The 20,804-nt window shown below is 37.4% G+C and overlaps 1 protein-coding gene across 3 annotated transcripts in view; it reads left to right on the top strand.

The window, feature by feature from the left end:
- Positions 1-20,804, top strand: part of LOC110096886 (DAZ-associated protein 1) — a 57,079-nt gene that overhangs the window by 7,226 nt on the left and 29,049 nt on the right. For 2 of the 3 annotated variants that reach the window (XM_020823025.2, XM_020823024.2), the window contains exon 4: positions 7,386-7,451. The exons of the other annotated variant lie outside the window; for it this stretch is intronic. In XM_020823025.2, coding sequence (XP_020678684.1) covers positions 7,386-7,451 — 66 coding nt within the window. The remainder of the gene's footprint in view (positions 1-7,385; positions 7,452-20,804) is intronic. 3 annotated transcript variants of the gene reach the window in all.

Raw genomic sequence — 20,804 nt, 5'->3', positions numbered from 1 at the left:
TCAGCATTTTTAACCTCATTTGAAGCTTCAACTGATCATAAAAATACTGTGCCGTAGGGATTGTTGACAAGGATATTAATCAAGCTCATGCTCTTCATGTCAGACTATCCATCTGACATAATTGTAACACCAGTTTCACTCCATGTTCGTTTAATCTCATCAATGCTCTGCTATGTGTTCTGTAGCTTCTCCTTCAAAATCCATATTCGCAACTCGTACATGGAAGGTGCCTTCAACCCTCTCCCTTACAACCCTACAAACCGCAACATATTGAAGTAGGCCGGTGATGTCGCAACATTAAATGGTATGGCATTATAAAAAAAAAAATCTGCCAATATCCATGCAAACATGCCGTCGACCCTCTCTGGTACCAGCCGCAGGCATCATCTGTGCTTGTCTTATATCCTCTCCTGGATTAGGCATATACTGGTCCATAGGACCCCGCGCACCTTTATTATGTATAGTGGAGGAAGAGCCCTTTCCACCCTCGCTCCCAAAGTAAGCACCATGTTCGATCCTTTCATCAAATTGCTCTTGTTATAAATGTTTGGCCGTAGTACACTTTTTCATATAAGTTGTAATTTCCTCCTTCACCTTATCTAGAACATTCGCACAAGGTGCTACATTCTTATGTGAGCCGGATAAGTGTTCCTTCATGCGAGTTACTCCTCCCTTCACCACCTTAGCACAAAAATTATATTTTAAATACACATATGTCTTATCGCCGCCTCCTACATCAACTTGCATACTATATTTCCAAGAAGGGCCACGCCACAATGACGTATTTGTCTTTTTCTTGCCCCTAACCATATTTCCTAAGGAACAAATGCAAAATAAAACACAAAAACATAAAATAATAAGCATGATATGAAGAAGTAGACTAACACTAACAACTATTACTAAAGATGATGAATATAACAATATGCCAGACTGCCGGGGGTCCAAGGGGGCGCTGCCCCCTGGCAGGGTTCGATCTGGCCGTTTAGGTCGTGGGGTCAAGGGGCAGCGCCCCTGCGGGGGTTTCCGGGGCAGCGCCCCCGGAACAAAATTTTATTGTAAGAGTAATTTTGAAGTTCTATTTGTTTTTAAAGTTCGTAAGTTGTTTGTATGGGAAGATACCGAGGGATACTGAGCATGTACCTAGCAGTACCGAGCATGTACCTAGCGGTACTGAGCGGTACCGAGCATGTCCTAGCAGTACCGAGCAAATACCTAGCTGTACCGAGCAAATACCTAGCTGTACCGAGCATATACTGAGCGGTACCGAGCATGTACTGAGCGGTACCGAGTATGTACTGAGCGGTACCGAGCGGTACCGAGTATGTACATAGTTGTACCGAGCATGTACATAGCGGTATCGAGCATGTACATAGCGGTACCGAGAACTATGACCCTAGCTTTCCTATAAGTTGAAAAATCAAACCCTAAACTTAAAAAGAACCTTAAGAACACTTGAAGAAGTGATGTAGAGGGGAGGCCGGAAACAAATGACTCACCGGCGAGAGGCGGCGCCAGTAAGAGAGGTGGCGGAAACGTGCGGGAGAGCCGAATCGGGCGTCTGCGTGCTTCCTGCGCGGCTTCGATTGACGTCTTTGGTCGGGTAAGTGGGTCTTTGGAAGGGTAAGTGGGTATAAGGAAGAATTTAAGAGGTTTTTTAAGTAAGTGGGCCCCCATATTTGAGGCGTACGCCTCAAAGGAAATTGCGCAATAACGCTAGTGAGGTGCGCCTCACTCCACCTAAGGCGTACGCCTCATGATGCCTGAGAATTGCGTAGGCTTTGAGGCTATTTTGAAGCAAATTGCGCAAAGGCGCGCCTCGAGGTGCGCCTCAGATTGCGCAATTTTAAACTATGGAAGACATTCATATCCTGTTTACATGCGTATGAATCTATGAGTGCGGGTTCTAAGCTTAAAGGTGTGATTAAAAAGTGATGCATTTACAGTTCTTTGTCCTTGTCCCTATCCCGTACTCATCTACAAGTATGCAGCGAATGTTCTTTTAAGTTTGAAATAGTCTTTATGTTTGAGCTAGAGGAATATACTTTGAGCTCGAAGCTTAAGAACTTTACATTATGGTTCTTTGACATTTTTAGAAGAATAAGTTAATCGAAGTTTTTTATTAATATATCATCATATGGTTGTTTTGGATTGATCGAAGTTTGGTTGTTATCTTACATTAGGACAAACATGCTGAGTAATTGAGACTTATATTTGTGTTGCGCATTTGCTAAGCTAAACGAAAAGAAAATTTATGTTGATTATAACCTGAGGTGTGATAAAGCGATTTATGAATTATGTTATTCGCAGCATGAGTTTGCATCAATTGTCCAGTAAAAAGAGGCTAATTGAGGTGGTGAAGGTCGGGCATGCATCTCCCTCCCTCTTACGCGCATATATAAATTTTAATAGAAATGATATTATTCTTAGATGGGGGTTCGATGATGAGTTGCGATCCTTTAGTCTTTAATTCTTGTCACATGTGAAGTAGCATTGTGATCAAAGGTTGGAGTCTAGATGATGCGTTGTAGTAAGCCTTCATCCCTCCCTCACATGTTTATGAATTCAAAATGAAACAATGTTATAATCATGATGGAGGCAATGATATGTGTAATGTGTTTAAGTTTGACACTTAGCTCTTTCTCTCACAATTATGAATCTACTGAGGTAAATCTTTGGAGACTTTGCTCTCAGTGGATATAGAGTTTGATCGATTGTTGCCTAAATGCCTTATGAAACTACCTATAACAATGGAGGTTTTTAGATGTTGCGTTCTTAGGACATGGAGTTCTATTAATTTTTCCACTTATGAGATGCAATAGGACTTCCTGTAAGGGTGGTTTTTAGAGGCTACTCTTATATCCACCCATGAGTCTCAATGAGGTTGCCATCTTTGAGGGAGGCCCTTAGAAGGTGCCTTAAGAGCTTCTAGGGAGTTGCCTCCATTAAGGGAGATCTTCAATGATTACCCCAGGGAGATGAGTTTGATCTATTTTGTTACCCAGGAGCCTCAACAGGGATGCCTCCATTAAGGGAGACCTATATACTTTGCACTAAAAGAAATTTATTAGATTAAATCTTGTTAATATTAAATTGGCATAAATGGGTATTCTTACTTAGTCTACTTGCAAGCTTACTAAATGAGATTAAAATTATTGCACGAGGTTTTTAAGTTGACCTAAATAAATAAAATATTTGATCTTCTTTAGTGCACCTTCTTTTATTTGTGTGACCTTGACCCATATGGAAGTGATAATACTTGGATTAACGTCCTAATTATATTTTTTGGTGGTTATCCTTGATTGATAAAATCTTCATGGTAGATATAGTTGCTTGAGATCAGCATTTAAAGGTGGGCCACTACCACATTGTTAAAATGCTTTTTCTCATGCTTTACATACATTTGTATGAATTGCTAATTGTAAGTGAATGATTCAACTATTGATTTTCCTCTTGGTTATAATGAGTAAATTTGAAGCAAGATTTTTCTATTGAAAATCTTAATGGGGTCAAATTTAAGAGCCTTTTAACACGTCTTATTTATTTTTACCCAATTTGTTGTTATGAGTTTTGGAATTGGGAATCCCTGGGGCTTAGAGAACTAGATTCTAGGTAAAGGGCGGTTACGCTTCAAAGCTAAAGTGGGGATTGAGAGATGATGCAAGAATACTTTCCATAGACGACACCCCATTCCTATATGCTAGGAAGTTGCCTTGGGGTGGTTGAGGTTTTAAAAGTTGGCTACCTTGTAGCTTGTGCTTGCATCTTACTCTAATTGAGGGTTGTAGCCCTTATGAAGGATTTCTTATACTCAAATTTTTTAATTGACTTGAAGAAGAGTTGAAATCAATTCAACATTGATTTTCTTATGAATTGACCGGGGAGGAAAAAATCCTTAACCCTTAAGATTTTTTATAGAATATCAAATGAGTGTTTCTTTAATACCATTGTAAAATTGCATAAAAGATGAGCCGTGACTTCTCTAAGATTTGTGTCGGACCAAATAATCCCTTTATGTGAGTAATTCAGTTCGTTAGTTAATTGGAGGATGGGTAATCGATCCACATAACCTTTGAGATATGTTAGATCATGCACTTGCAATGATGAATAGATTGATGGAGGCCTTAGGCCATAATATTATTGGTGCTTGATATTTTAAATAAATGATTAGATCTTTACTCATGGTTCAAGCCCAATGGTTCAAGCCCAATGCCATGATCTAAATTTGATGGCCGAATTCAGACAAGAAATCACATGACTTGATGGCTCGGGACATGCTTCATTTAGGTTCATAGGCAAGTGACATGAACTTGATATTAGCAAGCATTGTGGAAGTTAGGACCCTTGTCCTATCCGAACTTTGTTGTGTGGATATATTAATGAGTTATTGTTGCCCTTGCTTGATTGGTTGGAATTAAGCAGGATTTATTTTTTGAGCGCCATACTACTTAGAAGGCATTACTTTTATAGGTTTACTTTCATCTGTTTGTTTATCTATTTGGTTATCTTAGGCAGGTTAATTTTATGGTTCTTTTAGTTTGAATTCAAGTTTGCACCATCTAGTTTCACTTTTGCACTTCAAAGCCAACTATTTGTTAGATGTTGGTTCAAATATGTTCTAACTTTTGAGGAATTATTCATGTTGGCCAAGTTTTTACAACTATACGTCATTGTCTGCATATTCATGTAATACATACCAACAATGACATTCAGTGATTTTTGCATATTTGTCCTTGCTATTTAGATACTTTTTATTATTTTGCGGATATTTGTGTTCTTCATGATGTTCATTGGGTATTAAATGTTGTACCCACCTTTTAGCTTTTTGTTTCATCGTTTCTTGATCTACCATCTATTTGCATCTTCTAATTTTTTTCTCATCTCTTTGAACTCATGATTCCCCACTCTCCATTCTTGCTGTTCAAACTTCCCTCATTTCTATCATCTTCACTAATTCACTAACCATTCCCTCTCAGCATTTCGGTCCAAGTAAGCCATCCTGAAAATACTTTTGTTTGTATATAAAAAAATAAAATAATGTATATAATAACAAAGATTTGTAATCACTCAAGAAAAAAAATAAAACAAGGGAAAACAAAAAACCCACGATGACAAAGAACCAAATCACATTGCACACATCCTCCACGTCGTGGGAAAAATGACTGCTTGTGCAATTCATATAAAACGATGAGGAAAACGAAAAATTGAAGATTACATTTACTTGTATTTTGAGTTTTCTCTCGCTCTGGAGATCACGACACCCTCCATTCTCTCTCGATTTCTTGCACTCATGTCGGAAGCCAACCACATACACCTCCTATCGGATTTACTGTTCGAAGAGCTTGATTCTTCCGATCAAACCCATGCTCTTGACTTCCCGTCTTGACCAAACGGTACCCCACCTTTCCCGTTCCGACCCGGATGCCTGCTTCTCGAGCGAAACCCAGCCGCTGATCTCCTCATGTGTTCGATTGAATGTGACCCCTGTTTCGTTTCTCGCCGGCCACACCATCTCCTCCACACACGAACTTCATCGTCGTTCAAATCCAGCTTCGCCAGGTACCTACACGCACAAACAACCACAGTCCGCCTGCCCGATCCTGTTCGCTTTCCTCTTGTTTGAACCCTCATGTGAACAAGAATCCCAGAGCTTTTCATCCCTCCTATGTGCGAACGAAAGCCAGGCCAAACAGCCTCCCTCATGTCCATCTTACTCAAGCAAACACACGCTATTTGTTTTCTTGAAATAATGTCGCCTCAATACCTGAATACGCAATTTTAAACTCTCCAAACTGTCAAAAACACTCTCAGACTCTTAGTAGTAGACTTAGTTGCAGCTACCTGTGAGCTCTCCAAAACCCCTATGCAACTGCAAGTTCCAGCCTTTTCAACTCCAAGCTACGAGCACCAATAAACATGTAGATGAAAGTTAGCGCAGGGTTAAAGGGAAAAAGTTAGTGCGGTACAGAACAAAATTAGTGCTAATAAAGCAAAATAGGTACTAATAAAGCTACTGCTGAAGTAGGAAAGCTACGAGCACTACAACGAGCAAATTTATAGTAAACTATTGAAAGCTAGGGTAGAAAGCACTAGTGTTAGGTGGTAGGGTGTGTCACCCAAAAGTCAGCCCAATAGACAACAACTATCGAAAATATGATAAATTCCAACTAAATTAATGCACACAAACTCCCAAGGGTAGTCATAAACTCTCCCCAAGGGGAGTAATCAAAAGTCGTAAACTCTCCCCAAGGGAAGTAATCAAACCCACTGGCTACTTCTAAAGGGAAGCAGTAAATCCTACAAATTAAATGCTACACGGGCCACCTTTAAAATAGTTCGTAACAAACTCTTATCTAATACCATATCCAGCTTATTGGTTCATGTAGTTAGGGATGTTAAAATGGGTTTTCGAGTCGGGTTTATGTCCAACTTGAAATTGATCCGCCTTCAATTGATCCTACCCGATTAGACAAATGGGTTAGAAATCTAGACCCGAACCCAACTCATCCCTAACTCGGGTTGATCAGACTCGGCCCGCTGACTTGATTGAGCACAACTGTGATTTAGCGAGCGAATGGGGGAGTGCGACTGGGTAAACTGGCAAGCGGGCAACGGGGGTTGCAGCGTGCGGTGAGTGCGAGCGCAAGGATGAGCGCGGATGGACGAGCGAACGACCTTGAGCGCGATTGTGCGGGTCATTTTTGGGTTGATTTCGAGTTTTTAGGTTCACCTGAACCTGAACCGAGTTTGCAATCGTGTCAAAATTTGAAAACCAAACCTAGCCTATTTTCCAAACGGGTTGACCCAAACTCGCGATTGTGCTGGTCATTTTTGGGCTGATTTTAAGTTTTTAGGTTGACCTGAACCTGACCCGAGTTTGCAATCGAGTCAAAATTTGAAAACCAAACCCAACCCATTTTCCAAACGGGTTGACCCAAACTCGAAATTTTTGAGTTGGGTTTAGGTTGGGTTTTTGGGTCATGTCAAATATTGACGCCCCTACATGTGGCATTAGAAACTGAAATTGAGCTCAACTCAAACCAGTCAATTTTACTGGTTTTGTGCAGTTTTATTGTTTACGCAAGTTTTGACCACCTCCACTTGAGAGTTTCTGTTATTATAGACGTTGACAGTTTAAAAAAGCCCATTAAAGTTCAAATTAGCTTTCCCTGGAGTTGAATTTTTTAATAGTTATCACTTTCTTATATTTGAATGTTATATTAATCTTTTATCTTGAAATATCATATGCTGATTGTTACTTATGCTTTTTGATCTGTAATTTGTTTGAAAATCCAAGCTGTGTGGTGTTCTATAAATTTTTTCATATAAGCTTCTATTCCGTAAGCCAATCTAGATGCTCTTTCATATATGTTTAGTTTGTGAAACAGGAAAGGTCAACTGGTCGATCTCGTGGGTTTGGTTATGTAACATTTGCCTCAGCAGACGATGCAAAGGTGATCACACAATTATCAACTTTTCTTTATACTAATATCTAAATGAATCTTTGCATGTTGGGTTTATATGTTGGATTCCTTGGTGAAGCTAAGGTGTCCTAACTTTTGTTTTTTTTCCCCTCATGGTTAAAGGTTTAGCTTTCGTTACACAAATTTTACATAAATTCAGTCAGCCCTAATTTATTTAATTTATCAGTCGGGATTTTCGTGTTTGCAATATTTAATACTGTTAACAAAGTTTTTGAGCTCGTTATAGGCATCAAGTTTGCTTTGATTACTAAGCAAAGGTATATGGCATCCAAGACCTGTTTGGTTGCATTTAAGTTAAAATAAACCAATAATCTAAAAAGCTGTGGTTGCAAACCTCAATGTCTACAATTGTCAAAAATACAAATTGTGTGAGAATATGAATATATTGAAAGATGAATTTTTTAGCAGATTATATATTTATAGTAGGAGTTTAGCTTTTTAATTTCCTTAATACATGCCTATTTTATTACTCTTTTTCTGAGATTTTTTTTTGTACTAATGATATGAAGTTCAAGTTCAATGTACTTCTTTGTTCTTGTGACTCTAGTTTCTCTGTTAAGCAGGAATTCTTGTTTGGGGTTAGATTCATTATTTAGACCTCATTTACAACTACGAATCTTTGGCCATGGAAGTATATTTGTGTCGCACGTATTCTATCCAAAACATTTAGTGCCTTATTTGATGATGGACTTCATAGATTATCTCCTTTCAATAGGTTTTGTGACATATGTAGATTCTTGGAGAAACCTTTAATGGTAGATTGTTTTTTTACCGTTGGCAGAATTTCCTTTTTTTTTGTTTTTTGTTTTTTTGGTTTCAACTTTTCATGACTTAGTAGTTAGTAGATATGAAAATCAAAGTAGTTATTGTTAATTTGAGAGGTACGAGAGGGAAAAAGCTTTAGTTTTATTGCATAAGTTCTTCCCTGTATATAGATATATACAAGATATTTAATAAGGAAACAAATAACTACACAATAATGAAATATAACGCTTCCTAAATCAGCTGCCCATCTATGGAAGGTGTTTCAACGTGATTCATGAGAGCTTCCCACGGATTGCTCTCTGTGATCGTCAGATCCTTTGCACAGGGAACAGCTGGATTTCAACACTCCCCCTCAAGCAGGAAAATATGGATCTGTCATTCCCAGCTTGTCAATCATTCTGAGAAAGGCAGAACTGTCCAGTCCTTTGGTAAGAATGTCTGCAAGTTGATCCTTTGATGATACATGGTGGATACTTACTAGACAACTGTCTAGTTTTTCTTTAATGAAATGTCTGTCCATTTCTATGTGCTTGGTCCTGTCAGGCTATACTGATTGCTGATTTGTTGTCACAATATAGCTTCATGGGCTCATCCCACTTGACCTTTAAGTCTTCTAAGATTATTTTGATCCAAACTGACTGACCATGCTTACAACAAATGCTATATCTGGTTTAGTGTGTGAAATATAGATTAATTTTCCTACCAGTCTCTGGTAGGCCCCTTTATACACATCTGGATCTTCTTTAGCTTTCCCCATTTTAAGATTAGGTTCTACTGATGTTGGTGCTGGCTTACAGGCTAGTTTCCCTGTTTCTTTCAGAAGATCTTTAATGTACTTTTGTTGTGAGATGAAGATTCCTCTGTTGGAGTGAGCTACTTTGATTTCAAGTAAGTATTTTAGTCTACCAAGTTCTTTGATGTCAAATTCCTTGGTAAGACTTTTCCTTAGACTATCTTTCTCATTTACATTATTTCCAGTCAAGATAATATCATCCACATACACTAGCAATATTGTGACTCCCCCTGAGTCTGAATGTTTAAAGAATAGTGTATGATCCCCTTGGCTTTGTTTATACCCGTTAAGGAGCATAAACTTAGAGAACCTTCCAAACCAGGCCCTTGGTGATTATTTGAGCCCATATAGGGCCTTTTTTAATCTGCACACTTTGTCACCTTCAGATTTTTCCTTGAACCTTGGTGGTATTTCCATAAATGGCTCTTCCTCCAGATCCCCATATATGAATGCATTTTTCACATCCAATTGTTCCAGATGCTAGTTGTACTTCGCTGCTAGTGAGAGTAGTATTATGACAGTGTTCATCTTGGCTATAGGTGCAAAGGTTTCTTGATAGTCAATGCCATATGTTTGAGTGTAAACTTTTGCCACTAGTCTTGCATTATATCTTTCTAGTGTGCCATCAGCTTTGTACTTTACGGAGAATACCCATTTTCATCCAATCGATTTTTTTTCCTGTCGGTAGATTGATGATTTCCCATGTTTTGTTCTTTTCTTGGGCCTGCATCTCATCTATCATGACATTTTTCCAATTTTTATCAGATAAGGCCTCATAAATATCTTTAGGAATATGAATATCTTTTAGTGTAACCAAGAAATTTTTATGTGAAGATGAGAAGTTGAAGGATATAGAGTTGGTTATAGGGTATAAGGGAGGTGGTAAGCTTATTTTGTTTCCAGGAGATGGTTCAGATTCTTGGATCTGCTTTGGAGTATAATCTGAATTTGTACGCCTAGAGTATACCTTTTTAAATCTAATGTCATCTTTGTCTTTTGTTTCCCTATCCTGATTTTCAGGTGGATTGGTTTGAGGTGGTAGAGGAAGGTCAAGAGTTGTTAGTTCATTTTCCTCATCTTCCTTAAGTTCGGTCTCCCCCTGAAGATGAGGTTTGAAAAAATAAGAACTTTGTTCATCAAAAGTAACGTCAACAAAGTGAAAGGTTTTTCTTGTAGGAGGATGATAACACTTGTAACATTTTTGGGTAGCTGAATCGCCAATAAAGATGCATTTAAGTGCTCTTGGATCTAGTTTTCGTCTTTTTTGACTTTGGATATGAACGTAGGCTGTGCACTCAAAGATTTTTGGTGTAAGGTTATGATGGGTTCGAAATTCGGGATAAAATGAGGACAAAATTTCCATTGGAGTATTGAGTCCAAGGGTTGTTGAAGGAAGTCGGTTTATGAGATAAGTTGCAGTTAGGAGAGCTTCTCCCCAATAGGATTTGGGTATATTGTAGTGGAATAGAAAATCTCGAGTGGAGGCTAGAAGGTGACCCTTTTTTCTTTTTGTAACCCCATTTTGTTGTGTCGTGTGAACGCAGGACTCGTGAATGATCCCTTCATTTTGGAAGTAGGAGGAAAGGGTTTGGTTAAAATAGTCTTTGGCATTATCGGAGCGAAATCTCCTTATTTTCACCCCGAATTGATTTTGGATCATTGTATGAAATATGTGAAGAATGGTGCTAACATCTGATTTATTTTTAGAAGATAGATATAAGAGATTCTATTGCAATCATCTATGAATGATACAACCATCGAGCGTCAGAGATATTGAGGATTTTTGAGGGTCCCCATATATCACTGTGAATAAGATACAAAGGAGTATCATATCTCTTATTTTTATTTGGGAAGGAAGTTCTTTTATGTTTGACTAACTCACAAGTTTTACAATGAAGATGTTTATTTTCTAATTTTTGAAAAAGTTGTGGATACATATATCTTAGGACATCAAAAGATGGGTGTCCTAACATATAATGATGAAGCCAAATAGTGGAATTTTTATCAACTAAGGATAATATAGAGCAACTATTTTTAGTTAGGTTCAGTTTTTTCAAGTAGTACAATTCAACTTTCTCCTTAGCAAGTCCAATCTTCTTCCCCGATCTCTGGTCCTGAAATAAGCAATAGGTAGGGTTAAATAACGCTTGACAATTATGATCATTGGTAAGTTTTTGGATTGAAATTAGGTTTGTGGATATTTGAGGTACGTGGAACACATTTTTTAGGGTGAGTGAGGGAGATAATGTTATGTCTCCTTGGCCTGCTACCGTGGTAAGAGGACCATCGACAATGATGATTTTCTTGTTGGTTGTACAAGGAGTATAGTTGATGAAGTGGTTAGGTGAGTGGGTCATATGGTCTGTGGCTTCTGAGTCAATGATCCATAATTTCTTTAAATGATTTCTAGAGGCACTTAAACTAATAAAAATCGGAAACTTACCTGAGAGTGCAAATGAGGAAGATGCGTTTGGATTTTCAAGGGATACCAAAAGTCTTTTCACTTTATTAATATCTTCTTTATTGAGTTCTCCAAGGTTGGACTGTGCTTCCGGGGTGGGCTAACTTGTAGTGTTGTTGGCATGCGACATGCTCCTTGTTTCACCTTTTTGATTCCACTCCTTGCTAGGGGGTTTTTCATGTATTTTCCAGCACATTTCTTTTGTGTATCTTGACTTTTTGCAATAACTACACCAAAGTGAGTCATTATCTTTGAATTTTGACGAATTTTTACTTTTCTCCTTCCATGACAATTCTTTGTTCATCACCATTGCTGAGATTTCAATGACCTTTGGTTCTAACATCACTCCTTGTCGGCTTTCTTCTGCACGGATGAGAGAAATGTTTCATTGAGTGATGACATCTCCTCTTTGCCGAGGATCTGAACCCTAACTTGGTCAAATTCTGCATTAAGTCATGCAAAAAATTCATAAACTCTATATTTTTCAATAAAGTTCTTTAGGATCGCAACATCTTTCGGACATCTGGTTTCTATGCACCTATAGTGATCAAGTTCCTGCCACAGATTTTGTAGAAGGGTGGCATACTCCGTCAGGGTCTCACTCTGATGCTTTGTACTTTCAACTTTGACTTTAATTTCAAAGATTTGAGCCGCATCACGAGCTTTGGAGAAGGTATGTCTGGCAGCATCCCATATGTCCTTTGCAGTCGAAAGAAACATAAATGTATCGCTAATTTCTGGAGTCATGGAATTCCACAACCATGACATAATCATGAAGTCTGCTTCATCCCATGCCCCAAATTTAGGATCTCCTTCTTTTGGTCCTCCTCCAAGGAGGTGATGTATTTTCCCTTTCCCCTTCAAGTAGGCCTTCACAAATTGAGACAACTTTAGGTAGTTCTTTCAATTTAGACGATAGGAAGGTTGCATGCTTTGAAGGTCACCTCGTTCTTGGTGCATCATCGATTCCTCGGTTTGATCAACGTTTTGAAAGGAGTTAATTTTTGACATTGGATAGCAATGAAGGCTTTCTAGAATTTTCTTGTTTGACAATAAAGGTCGAAAGCGGATTTTTTTTGAACAAGTCTTCCCAATTAAATAATCGGGCCAAGCCGAGTCTTAAAACGACTCAGTTCAGTTTGTTTTAGGTAGCTAGGGTACGCACAAAGGAAGGCACGGTTCGCCCTCTCGAGCCGCAAGTCGAGTCTCCGTCCTGACTTCCTCCGTTGGCTTCCCTACTTGCAATCGGCAGGCGGAGTTCTCTGGAGAAGGCGTTGGCGTCTGGCGAAACCCCATCTCCACTGGATGGATCGACAGCACTTGATTTTCAATGGCAATGAAGGCCGTTTCTTGCTCCGTTCGTGCCCTTGGCTTTGGTCGCACGGCTTCACTTCTTCCGTCGTTGGCTATGACTATCCTCCTTGGACGACTTGCTCTTCCTGTCGGATCAGAAGTTTTGAATCGGGGCTTTGGCTCTGTCTCCGTCAAGGCAAGGCTTCGTCTGCGACTTGCAACTTACGTTTAGGACTCCGTCCGTTGTTTATTCGCCAAGCTTCTAGGTTGGCTCTGATACCATATTAATTTGAGAGGTACGAGAGGGAAAAAACTTTAGTTTTATTGCATAAGTTCTTCCCTATATATTGATATATACAAGATATTTAATAAGGAAACAAATAACTACACAATAATGAAATATAACTCTTCCTAAATCAGCTGCCCATCTATGGAAGGTGTTTCAAGGTGATTCATGAGAGCTTTCCATGGATTGCTCTCTGTGACTGTCAGATCCTTTGCACAGGGAACGACTGGATTTCAATAGTTATCATGTTCAGGTTCTCACTGTTTGTGATAATGTGGAAGTTGAGGATGGTGTTATCTTTCCACCTTGCAGACAGGGTGGGTCTTTGGGAGGGGGGTGTTGATAAACCAGGATCGGCTTAGGTGTGCTTGGACGAACTAGCCCAGGGGGGCTGGTTTATATACTTGCGGCACTGTAGCCGTCGATCCCCTTGTGGGGCCCTGTACTTGAATATGAGGGGGGACAATTTAGGTAGGTTATTATTTAGGGAGGGACTATTTAGTAAATTAGGGTTGTATTTGTATGCTTTAAATTGATGAGATTTTCTAGGGTTAGGGTTATCTGGTTATTTACTGAATTTTGAGAAGTCCTAGGGTTTGCTAGGGCTCTACCCAATGGCTATAGATTAGGAGAGACAAATCCTCCTCTCCAATTGAGGATACATTGTATCTTGTTTGTTTCTTTAATCTTTTATCAATAAAAATGTTTATTTTTGGTTATTTCTTTCAAATTCTTTTCCAATCTATTTTTGCAAGTGTTGGAATTCAAACTCAGCAAATGGAATTCTTGTGCCTACAAGCATTTCCTATCACATTGATAGAGAAGTAGTGGAAGGTGATGATGACAGTCAAGAGATAACAATTGGATGATGAAGGTCGGGCAATAGTGGTTAGGAGAGTATTTGGTTGATTGTGATGATGTTTGGGTGATGATAATTGGACAATTGTGTGTGGGCTACGATGGTTTACGTTTGGCTCTATTGAGAGAGTTCATTTCAAGTCAAAATTTTCAAAGGTAGATTAAGTTCATTTTGAGTCAAAATTTTCAAAGGTAGATTAGATTGCAGATAATACATTACCCAGAAATTTCATTATCATTTTTGCAAATATTATATATATATATATATTTAGTTTTCTTATAGGAGCAAGCTTGTATGCTTGATTTTATCTTCTAGTAATGATAGAGAACTTTTAATTAAGACTAGTCTGTAGGCACTAAATAGTTGGCATATATTAGCAACTATTTAGTTTAAGATTGGAAACTTTATTGCCCTTAGCTTAAAGAAGATGGTGGAGGGAAAGATGTTGAATCCAATCAACCCATGGTTTTGTCGTCTCAGGTTATCGTGGACCTTGGTCTACATAATCAATGGAGGTAGTTTACACAACCTGGCAACTTGATCAAATGATTCTTCTTAGTAGCCTTGGGTTGTGTTGTTCGAGGGAACCTTGTCGATTGATAGTGAATGTTTGTCTAAGAGGATAATTTTAAGACAATCTTAGCCAATAGTGGGCCCAATTAAGTGCACTCTTTAATTTATCATATAGGAAGCCATTGGGAAAATTACACACTTTAGCCATAATCATAACTTAATTGTGCCATTTTATGGTGAAATCACCCAGTTAAGGGGCCCCGATAATATCTATTATTTTGTTGCAAAATCACCTGCTAGATGACATGTGTCACGTAATCACTGTGAGATATTTTGACAGTGATAATGATACGTTTAATACTATATTTGTTTTTTGTGAGCTGAGATTAATATTAAATTTATCAACCTAGACACACATTTCTTTTTGAGGGGGGGGGGTGGTGGTGGTGGTGGATGGTTGCTGCTTCAAACTTTGGGGAAGTTGATTTGCTTCATTATTAATTTTTTTGTAATTTTTATATTTTTTGATATTTTTACATTTTTTCTATTTTTCTTGAGAGTTGGAGCTCCAATTGTTTTGCTTTGAGATTTGGGGGTATAATTGAAAATGGAGTGCCATCTGATAGAGATTTTTGTCAATGAGGTCATCATTGAGGTGAGACTTCTGATGTATTTGAATTCGACTTTGTTCTCTTACTTGCAAATGGTTGTGTTCTTGGGGTTTAAATATTGTCAACTTAGTCTTTGTGATAGAAGAGTTCATAAAATTTTGAAGTGATTGCGTGTTCTTAAAATGATTGCATGCTTTTCGAAGTCTAAAAAAATTGAATTCATTCTGAATTTCAATCAGCATAGTATTATCCGATTTTATGTTCAAGCGTTCTGTGCATTTGTCGAAGCATATGCGGATAATTGATTTTGGTAACTTTCTTTCTCTTTTGGATGGTACACACTTTTTGGTGCATTTGCGTGATGCATTTATATGATTTATAATGCCATTGCATGTTTTTTGATGTATTTGTATCATTTTCGATGCATGATGCTCTTGCATATTTTTGTGTGTCTATATATATATATATTGAAATTTTAAGAACATGTGTATTGGAAATTCAGTGGCGAATTAGAATCTTGTTATGCATTCAAAATAATGTAATTTACTGCTTGCGTTTACTCCACATGAGCGTTCAAATAGGCCCATATATGGATGCCTTCTCGCCTTTCAATCGAGGTGCTCACTTGATAATTTTCATGTTCAATTATAGTCCATGACCATGACTTTTGAGTGTTTTAGAAGTGAGAGGTTTTTATGTTTGTAGATTGCAATCCTATGTAAGTCCTTTGGTGTTCAATCATATGTTCAACCTTGTTCCTTTAGCATGACTTACATAATATTTTAAATTTTCATTTTAATTCTTATCTTTCATTTTATCATGTTCATTTTCAACGTGTCATTGCATTTTGTGGTTTTTTTTTTTATTTTAAAGTTCATTCATTACTCATTTAGGCAATCTCTCAGCACCCCCCCCCCACGTAAGTGGTATCTAAGAGGAGTGCTAGGCCTACCAACCATGCTTTAAAACTGTTCTTGGTTTGTGTTTAGGACATCGAGATTGAGAGTCTTCATACACAACACACTTAAAAATCCTTGTATAGGTTTTCATTATTTGCACCATGAAATACACAAGGATTTCTCCATTGCATTGGAATAATGCACATTAGGGTTGTAAAAATTGGGTCATGGGTCGGGTTCGGGTCCAACCCGGAACTGACATGACACTGTTTGACCCGACCGACCCATTTTTACAAACGGGTCGATTTTTTCGACCCGAACCCGACCCGCTTCAGGTTAACCAAAACCCGACCCGCTTCAGGCATGTTTTACTAAAATTTGTTTATTTAATTCAATTTAATTAAATCTAATCGAGATTTATTTCAATCAATTTAAAATAAACTAAGCTTAATTCAATTTGGGCAACATGATTTATTATTTTTTGGAAATAACAACTACTTATTTCATAACGATATTTTAAAATCCTCCTAAATAAATTAAAAACGGGTTGATTTCGGGTTTCCAGGTCAACTTGAACCCGACCCGATTTTGCAAACGGGTCGAAATCCCTAACTCGAACCCAAAATTTTTGGGTCGGGTCAAATATTGACACCCCTAATACACATGAGTAATTGTGTACGAATTTTCCCATTGCATTGGAACAACGCGCACATGCTCTTAATTTTTTGTGCCTTTGCTTACATTTTTACCACATGTGTAAGGCTACCTTGTTGGCGATGATTAAAAATGCATTTTCTCCTTTTTTCTTTACTTTTTGCTGTTTTTTTCTTGAGATGATTTTTTTGTTCATTCTTTGTTTTTTTTGGAGAGAGTGAAAGTCAGGGAGTAGAGATGTAGATAGAGGAGAGATATAAAGGGATGGAGGCTTACGGTTGTTTGGTAGTTAGTTGTGTTTGAGGGTGCGGTGACATTGGCGAAGGAGATTTGGCTTGAGAAATTTGTTGCATGTGAGAGAATAGTGAGCAAAAGGAGGTTGGGCTTTGAGTAGGCTGATGGAATTTGGCTAGGTTGGTGGTGAGTGCCTTAACCTGTTTATTTTTATTGGAGACTTGCATCACCAAAGAAAACTATGGTCGTTACTAAGGTCGTGTGAATGAGGAAGCGGATGTGAAAGATAGTGCGGTTGAAGCTGTCAGAGACTTGTGAGGAGACAAGATTAGTGGTTGTGCAAGGGGATGTAGAAGGCGACGTCAAGTGTTGGAAGAGACACGGGGAGGGAATTATGGAGAAAAAATGGTAGTTGTTGTCAGAGTTGGGTCGATTGCCGGCGTGGGACAGTGAATTGGTAGCGTGTCAAATTTTGGATAGAAAGAAGATATAATCACTGGCAAACACTCTTCTCGTGTACAAGTAGTTAGTCCCACCAATCCCTCTTTTAGAGAGCTAATGTTTCCTTTCATCGAGGGTTTCAAAAGTTTTGGGCAAGTGGAGTGTTAGCAGTGTTGGTTGGTGAGGAGAAGTGAGGGATAGTGCGAGGGTTGGAGAAGGAGAGCAGTTGTTGAGTGGAATGGTTGGGACTATTTAGTAGCTGCAGTGAGTTAGAATGGCACTGGTTGCTTCTAAGATAGGTTTTGAAGAGGAGAAGCGATGATTGGGCTCATGTGGATTGTGAAGAGGTAGGGAGACAAGGGCAGGATGGGCTCGAGAGAAGAGAACAGAGAAAATGAGATGGGGAGAAGAAGGGAGTTCAGGAGAGATTAGTGCAAGACTAGTGCATGTGATTAAGAGAGAGAGAGAGTGGATGAGAGTTTTGGGAGATATGGGTAGAAGTGAGAGGAGAACGGCTTTTAGGTTGGATGGAAGAAAAGGAGAAGAGGAGTCCATGGGTACAAATGAGGTGAGATAGAGATTTGATCGTGTAGTTGTAGAGAAATCCTGAGAGATGTGCGATGTGGAGTGGGAATTTGACAGAAATAGTTATTGACCCCTTCTTGTAATAATAATGATGATGATGTTGAAATGAGTTCTTGTATGTGGAAAACTTCTTTTGAAATTCTCATCGCTCACACAACTCAATTTTATGTCTTTTTGTGCATGAGTAAATTTTGTGTAATGCTTTTACATGGTAAGGCAATATGGATGTCCATTCTTGGTAATTTTGATGTTCATTGGGGCAATACGCTTTACGAAATAGGCAAGATTTGAGCTATTTTTTGTGATGTTGCATTTATTGGTCATCATTGAACATTTATTTAGTGCAGTGAGAGGTTTTTTATGAATTTATGTGTCACAGACATGTTGAAGTAGTCAATTTTGTGAGGTGATGGTTGGGTACTTGCAAGTGTAGTCAAGACATTTTGAACTCGACATGTAACATCATGTTCGTTGTTTGCCATTTTTTGTCGTGTTTAAAGTGATTGATCACGGGATTATCATGGAGGCCAACATGGTGGTTAGGTGATGAAGTAGGGCGACAACAGACTGGAGATGAAAATTATTGATGGTGATCGTGGCATCAAATGTTGGGTGGAGCGCTAGAGTTCTTTAGATCTCTAAGTTCTCTCCAATTTAAAGTCATACCCTAAGCTCCATTTCATGTGGAGAATGGGGGTATAATTATAGTTTTCTTGAGTAACATTTTGGTAATTTTTACAAAAAATTTAGAACTCTCCATCAAACTTTTGTTGATTCCTTTGATCATTGGCCATTCATTTGGCATTTAAATATTTTAATGATCTCATACTTGAGTGATTGGAAGCTTGTTGTTCTCTCATTGAGATACTCATTTTGATTGCAAGCATTCAAGATTCATAGATTGTTTGGTCCATCAATTAATATCACAAAGTTTTTAATCATATTTCAAGCACTTGATTTGGTGTCTCATTTAGACTCGAATTATATCACTTTTAGTGTATTGTGTTCATCTCGTTGAAATGTTTAGTTTAAGTATAAGTTTACTGAAATTGTTGTTTAGATGGTCCTAGAATTAATTTATTTAAGTTTTCATTTCAACAATTGCATTGAGATTGATGTGATCAAGCAAGTTTTTTGTTGATGCATCACTTATGATTTCTTAGGTGTAGGTTTTGAGGCAGTAAGGCCGTTTTATTGCTTATTTTTGTGAGAGACTAAAATAAGCAATAGTGGGTTTGATTTTATTGATGATAGATAGGCATTTCATGACTGATAGATTTGTGCAATGATTTTGTCCATATTTGATTTGCAAATGTCAACTTCTGCAATTCAGTGAGCCAAATTTAATATTTTAATGATCCCAGAGTTGAGTTATCATAGTCTTGTTGGAGTTCTCTTATTGAGATGCTCATTTTGATTGCAAGCACATAAAATTAAAAAATTGTGTGGTCCATCAATTGACATCTCAAAGTTTTTAACTGTATGTCAAGCACTTGATTTGGCATCATTTGAACTCTGATTGTATCACTTTGTGTCGTTGAGTTCATCTTGTTGAAACATTCAGTTTAATTATAAGTTTGCTGACATTGTTGTTTAGATGATCCTAGAATTAATCTTGTTAAGTTTTCATTTCAACAACTACATCGAGATTTGTGCTTGATCAAGCAGATTTTTTGTTGACGCATCACTTTTGATTCTTCAGGTGTAGATTTTGGAGGTTTTTTATTTTTGTGAGAGATTAAAATAAGCAATAGCAACTTTTATTCATTTGATGATATATCTCCATGTGATGACTCATAGATTTGTGCAATGGTTATGTCGATATTTGATTTGCAAATATCAACTTCTGCAATTCAATGAGCCAAATTTCTTCCAGTTGGATAGAAATGGAAATCTCAAAGTCACTTGTTGAAATTGGAGGTTAAACGTTGGGTTTTATTTTAGTAGTATTTGTTTTGTTTTTATGGTTTTCTTTTAATTTCAGTATTACATACTTATGATTTTACCTTACTATGAGTTACGTATATTAATTATCTAAAGGTCAAGTTAGTTTTATTTCTCTCTCTGGATTTTCTATTCTGGTGGATTTGATTTCTCTTATGTGTAGCTATTCTTATTTGAGTCCATGGACTGGCTTGCTACACCTGTAGTTATCCTTTTCATTTTCTTGGATTTTTTGTTTTTGTCATACTCGATAGGGCTTCTCTGATGGAGAACCTCCAATTATTCTATTCCTGTAGGTTTAATGTCTTGTTTAGCTTTATAATGCACATCTTGACCATGCGAATTGTCCTATTTTAGCTGATTTTACAACTCTTATGTGGATCACGTGACAACTATTCAGATGTAAGTTTGTCATCTATGACTTAATGGATTCTTTGATTTTTATTTTTTGTAGGCCTATTTTAAGGAGCGAGGTTAAAATGGCAATTAACTGAAGTAGCATGAAACTTGAAAATTTTTAATAGGAACGAATTCACCAAATTGTTCAACGCATTCAAATTTGATGCATTCCTTTGAATGGGCCAAACTATTTGGTGCATTGAAGCTGCTTCGATTTGCCATTCCAATCAAGTAAAAAATTAAAGAGGTACCCTATTAGATTCTAATTAATTTTTATTTAAAATAAATGAGTTAAGTTAGAAAATTATAATTAATTAACATTATAAAATTAAAGTGAGTAGAATTGAATGCGTTAGTATTAAAAAATAATAAATCAAGATGGTAAATTATAATTGATTACTAATAAAAATAAATGAATTATGAGAGTATATTATTATTGATTAGTAATAAAAATTAATGTTTTGCCGCTTCTAAAATTTAATGAATTAAGTGATTATAAATAATTAATAATGAATTATATGTATCTATATTTTTATTTTTGAGCGAACTTATATTTGAAAGGAATACAATATATATATATATATAT

The sequence above is a fragment of the Dendrobium catenatum genome, unplaced genomic scaffold (assembly GCF_001605985.2).
Source record: "Dendrobium catenatum unplaced genomic scaffold, ASM160598v2 fragScaff_scaffold_53, whole genome shotgun sequence".
NCBI lineage: Eukaryota > Viridiplantae > Streptophyta > Magnoliopsida > Asparagales > Orchidaceae > Dendrobium > Dendrobium catenatum.
This window is presented reverse-complemented; position numbering and strand designations above follow the sequence as displayed.